At 42.0% G+C, this 12650-nt stretch overlaps 1 protein-coding gene across 1 annotated transcript in view; it reads left to right on the forward strand.

The window, feature by feature from the left end:
- LOC308308346 (mitogen-activated protein kinase kinase kinase kinase 4-like) overlaps positions 1–12650 on the forward strand; it is a 148880-nt gene that overhangs the window by 87696 nt on the left and 48534 nt on the right. The window contains exons 4-6 of the mRNA XM_080753766.1: positions 5379–5504; positions 9351–9461; positions 9906–9996. Coding sequence (XP_080609892.1) covers positions 5379–5504; positions 9351–9461; positions 9906–9996 — 328 coding nt within the window. The remainder of the gene's footprint in view (positions 1–5378; positions 5505–9350; positions 9462–9905; positions 9997–12650) is intronic.

A 12650-nucleotide genomic window follows, 5' to 3' on the forward strand; every position in this document is an offset into this window, starting at 1 on the left:
CTCTGAGATTAACCCCCGCCGGTCAGGGAGATGCTGCTGGATGCACTGTGGTGGATAATTATATTCCGTTTATAATGGTTGTTAAAAATAAAACTATAACTAAATCGAATTGAAATTAGCTTGCTAGGCCTACATAATGTAAAATAAAAAAATGAAGAAAAAAAAAACGTTTTTCTTTTTTTTCTTTTCTTTTTTTTTTTTAACGACTAGTCGACCAGTACCTACAAGATCGACTAGTGGTTTTACTAGTCGACTAGTCGAATAGTCGACTAGTTGGTGAAAGCCCTAGTCTGCACCTAATTACAGTACACTAAAGATAACTATAATTAACTGATGATGATATGATCATCTTCACTAATGAACGATAGCACTCTGTAAACATGCTGAATGTGATGTGTTGAACGTGACACCCAATCAATTTGCTGTTACATGTTTTTTTCAATCATAATTTTCATTTATTTATTTATTTTCCAGTTTCTAAAAAAATATGGAAAAGAAAAAACACGGCTCCTCACGCATTAGAAGGACAATATTGTAAGTTGAATGGGCTTAATATAGGAGGGAGGTGTGTCTGATCTATTGAATATCAAATTATCTTTCATACAAGTGGACATTAAAATGACCCCAGAACTGGTTTAAAGTGTTTTGATCGCGTTTTTATCGCATTTTATTCAGGTTTCCGCAGGTTTTTTTTTGCTAAACAATCGGGAACGGCACACTACACTTTCCCTTTGCCCCTTTCCACATGCACCAGCCAGCAAGATAGTCTATATAGTTATAGTAGATGGAATTCTTGGTACCAACACTCCAACAGACAGACAACACCAGTATCATATAATCATTCAGTTCCAAAAGCTTTTCAGTTATCTACTTAATTTTACACCACTGTTCTACTACAGCAAGCATTATGGTATTGCTTCCCAAACGTTTTAGCCCGTGAACCAAGAGAAACTAAACCCAAACAAGTATAAGTGAAAATAGCCGATCTACAAGCTCACAAGGAGTCGCTTCGCGCTGCGTTGTGAACTTCTAGATCTGCTATTTTCAGGACCCATACAATGTGTCCACAACGCTAGCCAAAACAGTGTTAGCTAGCAGCATAGCATCCATCATTACTCCAACTCTAATAGCCACGACTCACTCACCAATTGTTGACTGAGTGACGATGAGACGAGCAGGACGATGTTTAATGCCTTTATAGCCTACATGGTCTTGTCTTGGTGTTCTGTTATCTTTCTACTATAATAGACAGGCCAGCTCCTGGTGTTGTTTAAGCATGTCATTGATAGACTCTCACACCACTGCTTCTACAGATTCCTCCTTTCACACATACATCGCTGCATTTCCCCCCTACATTCCTAGCTGCTTTCCCTGAACGTATTGTACTTGCACGATGTACAATTAAACAAAACAATAATTTAATGCTATGACGCGAATTACATCATAGTACGTCCATTATAAACCTTCCGGCCGAAACACAGACTTACAAATTGTTCCACGCTGCAGTGTACTGATGAGTGGAGTAGGCCTACTGTGTCCCCTGGTGGCAGGACAGTGTAGTGCAGACATTATGATCTTTCCCAGTACGGGACAGTAGATTATACACTGCTACTTTAAAACAGTTCTGTGTCTTCAATGACTATGATCAAATGTGAGCGCCCGTCAGGGCGCGATTTCTAGATATGAGCGGCCGCGTTAGCGGCCGTGAATTTCTAGTATTCCTTTATGCCTGTGTTGTTAATTTCACCACAAGTCCATCAGGGCGCAAGATACGCACTGACGACAGAGTGGACGACCGTTAAAGGCTCGTCCTATGAAAGCCATTTCCTCTCTGCACAGAAGCGCATTTCAAAACAAGAGTCTTTATTTAATTTTTTTCATCTATACAATCGATCATTCAACATGTTTATTTTGAAATTGTCCTGGAAAATAGTAGCCAAATAGCACCTACATGCCACTGAGAGGTTACGTTTGTGTTGATGAGAGCCAGAGAGCGCAGGGGAGAAAAAAAAAAAAAAAAAAACACTTGGGAAAAAAAAGAGACCCCATAGGGGTTTTTGACTATGGGGTCCCAGACTTTATCTATGGGGGCTAAGCCCCCATTGGCCCCCACATAACTCGAACCCTGATTGGTATACCAACGCAATCCCTGAACCGTTGTTTATAATGTTAACTGCAGCGCACGACCCGATGTGTTAAATCAACCGGCCACACAAGGCCAACTTGTGATAGCCGCCGCCGCCGCGGCGCTGTAAATGTCACTGCATCTCAGGTACTGACTGACAACTGACCTGACTGCAGCATCCAATGTTGACCCAGCTGCTATACATGGTAGAAACAAATCATAATGTCAAAGAATGAGAGGATGTGGCGATTAGGAAGTACACACAATCTTGTACGGCGCGTGCATGTCCACCTGTCGTTGTTCTGTTTAGTTTTTTTTTATCAGTGTGTACGGGATGAGTTTAAGCATGCAGTTCAGTGTGTGTGTGTGTGTGTGTGTGTGTGTGTGTGTGTGTGTGTGTGTGTGTGTGTGTGTGTGTGTGTGTGTGTGTGTGTGTGTGTGTGTGTGTGTGTGTGTGTGTGTGTGTGTGTGTGTGTGTGTGTGTGTGTGTGTGTGTGTGTGTGTGTGTGCTGTGTTTATTTACAATCTAGGCTTTGTGGTGTGGGTGATTCAATCGGGCAATTCTCGCTATTGCTACGTGTCATTATTTCAACTAAGGGTTAGTGTTAGGTTTTAGGGTTAGGTTTAGGCATGGTTGTACTGAGGTTAGGGATAGGGTTTGGGTTAGGTTTAGGCATAGTGGTTAACATTCACCAGCGTCGGCAGGTTAGCATGCCACCAGGTTAGCATTCACCCGCGTCGAACAAATAGAAAGTCGAACAAATGTTATGTCGAAATATCGACACGCTCCCGATTCAATCTACTGTACTGACTAATCCATGTGTTCTGTGCATCCGAGTCTCTGTGGTGTATGTACATTATTCTGTGTCCTCCTCAGTGTTTAACTCTTGATCGTGTACATTCATTGTACATTCTCAAGAGTCACAACAACATTTGTACATTCTGAGCATTACTAATGGATAAACGAACACTATAGATTTTTCAGTGTGGTACTGTTCCGCGTGATGACATTGGTTTATTAGCCTGTGTTATCTCGTAATGTTCAGACGGTGGGTTGTTTTTATTGCCGGCCCTCTCCACAATATCCTCCCCAGACAGGCAGTCGATAAACATCACTGTTTACCAGCCTGACTCATGGCGGAGGCCCTCGTTGTTCGGGTTTGATTCTCGCTGTGATTGTTATTGTTGTAATCATGGCCAAATCCTTCCAATGCCTGCAAGACAGCATCACAAGAAATACCATGCACAGTTACTGTAGTCAGTGGTGTAATTACAATGCATTTTTCTTACTCTAGTCTGAAGAGGCCCGAGTGTTTGTTTGATGTACGGCCGATCAGAATATTCACAATAAATACATAGATAGCATGCTCTCTTGCGCATGCCGTTGTGTATTCATTGTCAAAATGTCAGACTTTATTGACACTATAAATTCATGCTCCGAACAACCCACTGGAAAGACTATAATCCATTATACAAATAGTAAGGTGTCATACAAATATTGGTAGGATTAATATTGCTGTTAAATACAGTCTATAAAACTAAGGCATCTCACTTGAATATGTTGATGAAACCGCGTTCGGGAATCAGCACCCATGTAGGTTTTATTTTGACCGCCTGTTCCCAAACCAAGTATTTAAAAACCACCCGCGCCCGCAAGATTTGCGTTGGTTGGGACCTGCGGGTACCGCAGAATCCCGTTGCCGATGCAGGGCTCTACTCTCGGCGACGATGAGTCCTGTGAAATATCTTGCAGTGTGTGATCTTTTGCCGGCGATCAATCGTATAGTATGAAAACCTCAGCGATATTATGACAGCCGATTTCAACAAGTGACTTGTGTAGTGTGAAATGCATTAACAATCTGATGACTTAAAAGTCCTACAGTGTGCAATAGGTGCCTTTAGGCTACTCTTCAGGTTCAAAAATGTTAAAAAATAGGAAATATTAATCAAAAATGATCTCATGTGAGGGTACTTGGCACAATCTTTTCAAATGGTGGTCCACAGCCAATTGAAAATGTTTGAGAATAAACCACTGCTAATAGATCTCTAGGTCCTTGCCTGGAGAAATATACTTAAACTGCTCTTTTTGTTTGTTTGCGGCACAATCTGGAGTGTTAGTTTAACTCTTGAGGGTCTCTAGACTCTAGAGTTAAATGAACACTTCTGATTTTATGGCTTGTGTGTCCCATTAGTTCCTACAATGACTTTCCCCACTTCTCTGTCAATGACAACTCAATGATGGTTCTGTATTCTCTCTGTTCCTCTATCACCTCTTCTCTCATTACTCCCTCTCAATTCAATTCAAAGGAGCTTTATTGGCTTGAGAAAACATATGTTTACATTGCCAAAGCGAGAGTGGAACAAAATGCATACCATTTAAAAGGGAAATAAAGGAATGTGTAAATCAGAATCAGAATTTGTCATTATACAGAGGACCGAGGTACAACAAAATGTTGGAAGCGTAGCTTTTAAGTGCAGGACCACCATAGCACAATGTGAGCTCAATGTTGTTGAGCTCACATTTGTGACAACACAACACAAATACCTGAGTGTATTTAAAAATAATAATAATAATAATAATAAAAACATTAAAATAAATATATATTAAAATGCATAAACACATTGCAGAGCTGTGTTACACTGCAACTTATAGTATTGTGCATTTGTAACGCCCCGGGATTCGAACCCGGTTCTCCCACGTGAAAGTCCAATATCTTAACCATTGAACCAAAGGGACATCCATATGGACTGAGGGAGATACTAGACTTTTGAGGCCATCAGGCTGAGGCAGTGAGTCACTCTGCTACACATTTTCTGTCAGAAATAGTTATAAACATAGGAAAGGTTAAGGTGCCCTCCACACTAGGCGCGGTTGCCGTCGGGGCTGCCGCTAGGATCAGCGGTGGCCGCACCGCGGTGAGACAAACACACTCGCTCAGTGAGTAAACGCAGCGCAGTATTTCACAAAGATGAACACAATCCATCTCTCACCGCCCGCGTATGCATGCACAAACGAGCACGCTCGCGGTAGATTTCACGGGACTACGCCCGCTTGCCGCCCCAAAACTTCGCTGCACGGCCCAAAAAAACGCCCGCCTCTCATTGAAAATGAATTGCTAGGAGGCGGTGACCGTGCCTAGTAGTAGTGTGGAGGGCACCTATCTTGGGATAAACTTGGGGATTGAAACAAATGGCAGCAATATGTCAATGTTTTATAAATGTGTTTAACTTTTTTTTCTTCTTTTCTCTCCAGGATGAAGAGGAGGAGATTAAGCTGGAGATTAATATGCTGAAGAAATACTCCCACCATCGGAATATAGCCACCTACTATGGAGCCTTCATCAAGAAGAGTCCCCCTGGACACGATGACCAGCTATGGGTGACTGTTCCATTTATATGCATCATTTAGGCCAGTGGTTCTCAACCTGTGGGTCGGGACTCCCAGGGGGGTCCCCAAATTATTTTGGGGGGTCCCCAGATGATTAACTTAACATGCAACATTGTTTTCTCACTCAACAGTAAAGAAACCAACTTACAGTTTAAGTGTATAGAGGGTATCTGCACATTTAGAAAGTGACAATTTAAGGACTTTTTAATACCTCTAAAATGACAAATTAAACATTGGCCAAATTGACAAATATTAGACGCAGAAATTGTGAAAATAGCCGAAATGTATGCTACAGTATCTTTGGTAAGGGCAGTGGTTCTCAAAGTGGATTTCAGGGACTCTGTGGGTTCCTTTAGGGGGGTCTAAATGGACCCATACATGTCTGTAACTCTGGCATTGTACAAATGGAACCAAATGAACCCGTTCCATTTGTACACTGCCAGAGTCCAGTTCTTTTTATTTTCTCTTCTTTTGTCCAATGTCCAAGGGGTGTGTTAATACAATATAGTACTAGTACATGTGCATTGGTTGGAGGTGGTCTCCCTTCTCTTTTATCGAGACATTTAGACCCTGGTGTCGGCTAGGACACCTACTCGAGGGAGAGAGACAGACAACAGACGTAAAGCGTACAGATTATAGCCTCAAAGTCAAAGCAGAAATATGCTGATCACAGAGATGGTGACCGGGGATACAATACCACTTATTTAGGCATTTTGCTAGCCTCTCCTATCCTGAGCAACGTTAGAATAAACCCTTTAGCTAAGCTTTGTTCACCGACACGAGGAGTAACCAACACAAAGGAGTGCCAGGGGTCAGAATGGCAAGACAAACATTCCTGTGATCCTGGGAACCTTGTGGGGCAGGGAGTGGGGGGGGGAGATTACCGGTACAGGAGCTGAACCAAAATACAACAAGCTAGGTCTCTCTAACCCACACCCATTGTGGGTGGCCAGGCTTTCTGTGTATTACGGAGGCCTCCATTGTTTCTCCCCTCGTTCCACGCTTTAACCGTAAAAACACACATTGTTGTAGAGCATAAACAAACAACGCAATAAAGAGAGGGACTGTGCTCTATCATCACAGCTCTCTTTTCTCCATTTCTTAATCTGGCTGTCTCTGTCTTGGTCTCTCACACATACTGACACTCTGCTGTCTGGCTCTCTCTCTCTCGCTCTCCCCCTCTTCCTCCGGCTCTGACTATCCTCACTATTCCTCTGTGTCAACAATAGCTCCCTCTCCGCCTCCACCCCTCTTGTCTCCGAGGAGTTTCTCCTTTGCCTGCTAGTGTTACGTTTTAACGGCCTCTGAGGTTCTTCTCCTCTCCTCCCCCCCGAACAACAAAGTCCGCTGAGATGGAGAGAATAGGGACGTTGAATACCTTTTTATACCGCCATTCACGTCGGGCCTCCTCGCGTGGGACGGTGAAACGAGAGCATGCATAGACAGTCGAACTCCAGAGTGTTCATTTAACTCTTACGGGGTCCAGGTTTTAAGCTCAGGGTTTAAACAAACACTCCTGGTTTTTGCTGTGCAGGGGTCGGGAAAGAAGTGCAGAGGTAAATAGAAAGTGGGAAGGGCTTTAGAGGAGTGGGTTGGTGCACGGAAACAGTAAGGAGTGGCGTCAGGATTAACATCTGGGATGCCATTATTACAATTTGGTAATTATTTGGCTATAGAGTTCCACCATTCATGTGTGCTTTATTTTGAAGAGCCCCGGAAGCTACAATCGAGGCCATGTTGTGGAAATTCACGGTCTAAAATGACGGCAGATTATGTTTATTTTCACATGGAAATGAAAATTTTTAACCGCGGCCGATCCTGACGGCCCAGTGTCGGCGTGAAAAAAAAACGTTCTCTGCGTTCTTGGTGGTAGATTCCGAGATAAAGCTGTTTCTTTGCATCAGCAATGAATAGGAGCCTATGGAGATTATTAGACGCTTACTGATGCTGGCGGCCGAGTTGCATCATGCGATGTGTAGTGTTTTCGCTCAACAGCGGCCGCAGCAGCGCCTGTTTACCTGGAAACCATGGTAACCAGGTAACACGTCTCTGGACGAGAAAACGGGGCCGTGGTGCCGCTGCCCCATAATTCTTATCATGTTCCTGGACGAGATTGGCACCGGAAGTGTTAAGACTTCCTTTTAGGGTTGCAACAGTTAATCGATATAATCGATTATGAAAAATAATCAGTTTGAATAAAAGTCGTTTTTAGGCCTTAAAGCGTAGCAAGCTTGTAGATAATTTTGTACGAAAATAATCGATAGTTGCAGTCCTACTTCCTTTGATGCTTAAAGCCTAGTTCAGTCCAAAGATTTGCAACGAGACAAAACCGCTCAAAGCCCAGTCTATACTTTGTCCTAAGACAGTGTCTTAAGTAGCCGATCTACAACCTCACAACTTGTCACACAGATGTGATGCAGATCTGCAAACTTTAAGATCTGCTATTTACGAAAAGGTTTTGGGGGTCCTTGACATGCAAAAGTTTGAGAAACAGTGAGGCTAAAAAGGATTTGTCTGTCCTCCAGTTCCGAGAAGGATTTGAGAGAGAAGTGAGAGTCACTAACTCTGACACAGTCAGCATATTTGTTATTACAGCTGCTTCCCTGAACCCCACACAACCCCCACTGTTATGGCTGTACTGTATGATGCCTTCTCGTGTGTGTGTGTGTGTGTGTGTGTGTGTGTGTGGCACGCGCATTCGTGTACGTGGGTTTCCTGATATTCTGCATAATTATACCAATTGATGCACAATGTACAGTACCTGTCATCATATCAGTATCAGACGATAAGGCTTAAGAATCCATTATCGGTATCGGACAGATATCTAAAGCGTTCCCGATATGTTGTGCAGATGCTGTAATTATATGCCAACCATGTTGATGCGTTGGCAGAAAAAGCTGGTGTTTAACCTACCTACAGTACAGGGGCCTAGTGGTTAGAGTGTCCGCCCTGAGACTGGGAGGTCGGGGTTCGATCCCCGGCCGGGTCATACCAAAGACTCTGAAAAATGGGACCCAGTGCCTCCCTGCTTGGCACTCAGCATCAAGGGTTGGATTGGGGGTAAGTCCCTGTGACATACTAGCGTCATGTCCAGGGGGTGTACTTGTACATGAAGCTGCCTCACGCTACAGAAACAAGAGATAGGCTCCTGCCCTACTATGGGCCTCTTGGCTCGGTAAGGCAGTACACAGGAGACCATTTCTGCAGTGTTGGAATTACTTCAGTTTGGTCTGAAAGTTACAACAAATTTGCATTTACAATATTGCTTCTAAATTACTTTTCAGCTTCAGTCATCCAAGGATACAATTATTTAATACCAAACTACCGAACTACCTGAAGATCCAACAGCCTGGAATTCAGTCATAAACCCTACTGGTGAAACGGGTTCTCATATCTATATCGGTCAATATGACCATGGAAATTAGGGCTGCATCTGGGTGATATGGATATAACCAAATATCATGATATTTCAATCATTGATGTTGATTGTGATGATAATAATATCATATTGCTGGGATAATCTGAATTTCATTCAAACATTGAAATAAATGGCAGATCTACAAACATGCAAGGTGTTGTGGGCAATCAAATAAGTATACAAATATTTAATATAAGTACAAAATAGGTCTCGAATGATAAAAAAAAAAAAAAAAAAAAAAAAAGGAAAAGACTACATTTATGTTATGTTACCATACAAAATCTCAGACAATATCTAGTCTGTCTTCTGTCTTCTGTCTTCTACATTGTGCGCCTAGTTATAGTCCATATCCTGCACCTTAAGTTCACGTACAGTACATGTACTGTACTGTTCACTCATCTCTTGGTCTTGTCTTCCAGCTGGTGATGGAGTTCTGTGGAGCTGGGTCCATCACAGACCTGGTGAAGAACACCAAGGGAAACACGCTCAAGGAGGACTGGATCGCCTACATCTCCCGAGAGATCCTCAGGGTCAGTGCCTGGATCCCCACATGCATGCTGGGAAATATTGTTTATGGCCATTAGCTCTTATTCGTTTTTTTGATGTTGTAATTAGGGATGGGCAATTAATCGGCCATCATATCGTTATCGGCCGATGTTGGCCTTAAAATGCAATATCGGTATCGAACCGATATCAAAATAATATATATATATATACACACTGTACACTACATTCATTCTGTTTCACCTTTATTAAAAGGGAATGAATGGTATAAAGTATTTGGTATAAAGAGGCATTGCTTTTTCAAATTTAGTGTTTGTTTATATGCCTTTTTTATATGAGATCACGTCGACATCGGTTTATATCGGTTATCGACCATAACAGCAATTAATTATATTGGATATCGATATCGGCCAGAAATGTCACATTGCCTACCCGTCCCTAGTTGTAATGAATTGTGTTTTACTCCTCAGGGATTGGCTCACCTACACGCCCATCATGTGATCCATCGTGACATCAAGGGCCAGAACGTTCTGCTGACTGAAAATGCTGAGGTCAAACTGGGTATGTGAAGGAGGTTTGGTTGGTCCTTAAAGTATTGCTAAGCTCTGTTTGTTGTCAGTTTGATTACTGCAACCGTACAGTAGGTTGCAGATTAGTATCTGAACGGTCACAGCTTGTCCGTATGTACTGTATGTATGTATCTCTGTCACGCCTGACACTAGCCCCGTATACATGACAGCCTCATTCCAATCTGATCTAAATAAACCCGATTGAAGGTATTGGATCAAGTGTTTACATGGGGTGAGATCAATCCGATCTTGTGTTTACATGTGCCCACTTTTAATCGTGTTGTGCATTTCCCTGTATCTAATAATAGTAATAATAATGGAGCCTAATGCAAATGCACAGCCCCACCAAAGTGAGAAAAAAAAGCTGCAATGCTCTTTTAATTAGATTATTGGGGATGTACGTTGTTCTGTATACATGTAGGCAGTGGTGTAAAATAACAAAGTACATTTACTTAAAATTTTGAGGTAGACCTATTTGTACTTTACTTAAGTATTTCCAATTTCCAATGCTTTTACTTCTACTCCACTACATCTGGGATCCAAATATTGTACTTTTACTCCACTACATTTATTTGAAAACTAGTTCAGTTACTTTGCAGATATAAATGATAATATTATAAAACATACATAAAACACTTTAGCCCTACTTTTTACCATGGCTATTTGAAAATAGCCGATCTACAAGCTCTCAACGCATCGCATCGTGGTGCGTTGTGAGCTTGTAGATCTGCTATTTTCAAACATTTTGTACTTTTACTTTTGGTACTTTAAGTACATTTTGATGCCAATACTTTCGCACTTTTACTCAAGTACATTCTGAATTCTGGACTTTTACTTGTAATGGAGTATTTCTGCGTTGCAGTATTGATACCTTTACTCAAGTTGAAAAATGTAGTAGACTACTTTTTTCACCACTGCATGTAGCTATCATTATTATAATCATCATCACGTCACAATCCATATTTGCGCCCGACGGCCCATAGAACATAATAGGCTTCATGGACAAGTGCATTCACGATAATAAACATTTTAAAATCGACTCTTATATCCCCTTAACCCAGTCCCCTTTAAATATTATTTATCTGATGAAGGATATGTCTAATAGCATAAAGGATATTTTGCTGGTGGTTTCTTAGGTTATTTATGATCGCAAGAAGACAATTAGTTAGTGGCCAGGTCAATCTGACCTGGTAAAAGACGCACAGGACTCGACAGGAGGATAGATGAACGGGACAGCGTCCAGTTGCGCTAGATTATTTCTCTTTGTCTCTCACACTCACACACCACACGTACAGTAGGCCTACAGGTCCATTTAGTGAGTTTGCGCTAGTGAAGTTTTTGGGTCGGTGTGTTAACCTCTCTCTCTCTCTCTCGTGATTTTTTTGCGTCGTGTGTGTGTGTGTGTGTGTGTGTGTGTGTGTGTGTGTGTGTGTGTGCGCGCGCGCGCGTGTCTCTCCCCTCTGTCTCTGTCGCGCTCATCAGCAATATGCTTCACGTGCTTTACTGAAAGAACATGTCACATTCTAATCGGGTTAGGTGTATACATGGAAGGATTTTCCTTTTGATCGGGTCGTAAAAAAGTCTAGACCACCCCTCTGCATCCGATCAGAATCTAAATCGTGTTGGTTTTGATCGGGTTTATTTAGGTGTATACATGCAGAATTAGATCGGGTTTTTCTAAAATCTTGTTTTTAATACGATTATAACTTGCATGTAAACGGGGCTACTGTGGTTCTATGGGTTTGTCGCTCTGACATCATGCTCTGATGTCACTGTGATGTCACACTAACAGAATCACTTTTATGCCCATATATGGAGTTCCCTGATGTCATCAATATTAAGCCTATATCTAACAGGACTTCGTATGGGAATGCCCATATATGGAGGCCACATCAGCCACATACCACACTAACAGAAGACTGCCCATATCTGTGTGGCTGGTTCTACAGACAGGGATCTCCATGTATGGTCATAAAAGGGTAGGATGTCAGATGTCATAGACATCATAGGACTTTCACATAACAAATAACTGAATAAGCATGTTTGGGCTCTCACACCATATCCATATACAGTACATGGATCTCCATATATGGGTACCAGGGGTCTCCATATATAGGTAACTGGTCCGATATACATCACTGGCCAGATGGCCAAGAATTGGCGTGTCGCATGTGGCTATGTGGCGTCTTACTAGTATAATTTGTAATCTGTTTACTGTAATCACGTTACATGCAATGAATCAGTTTACCCCCTAAGCAATCCACAGCACAATTTTTCACCTGAATGAAAGGAAGACTGAGGATTTTCCGGGTAGTTCATTAGTTCTTTATACCAAATTGGGATAATTAAGTTTACCCTACAGTAATTGGAGTGCTGTTCACGCCGGACATGAGCTTTTTCTTTTTTTTCTTTTTTTTTCTCCTTTTCTTTTTTTTTCTCTTCAGTGACGCTTAATAGGAGTGAAAACATTAAAAGACTCAGATGATGCTGATATGTAATCTCAAATATTATAGAATTGATTTAATGAATATTGGCAGCCTTATGTGGTATGTTAAATTGCTGCTCTGGGGGTGCTTTGTCAATGCTGCTCTCAGAGCAGCATGAATGATGTGCATAGACCAATGTTAAATTGCTGCTCTGGGGGCA

The sequence above is a fragment of the Nannobrachium achirus genome, assembly GCF_963921795.1.
Source record: "Nannobrachium achirus genome assembly, chromosome: 22".
Classification (NCBI taxonomy): domain Eukaryota; kingdom Metazoa; phylum Chordata; class Actinopteri; order Myctophiformes; family Myctophidae; genus Nannobrachium; species Nannobrachium achirus.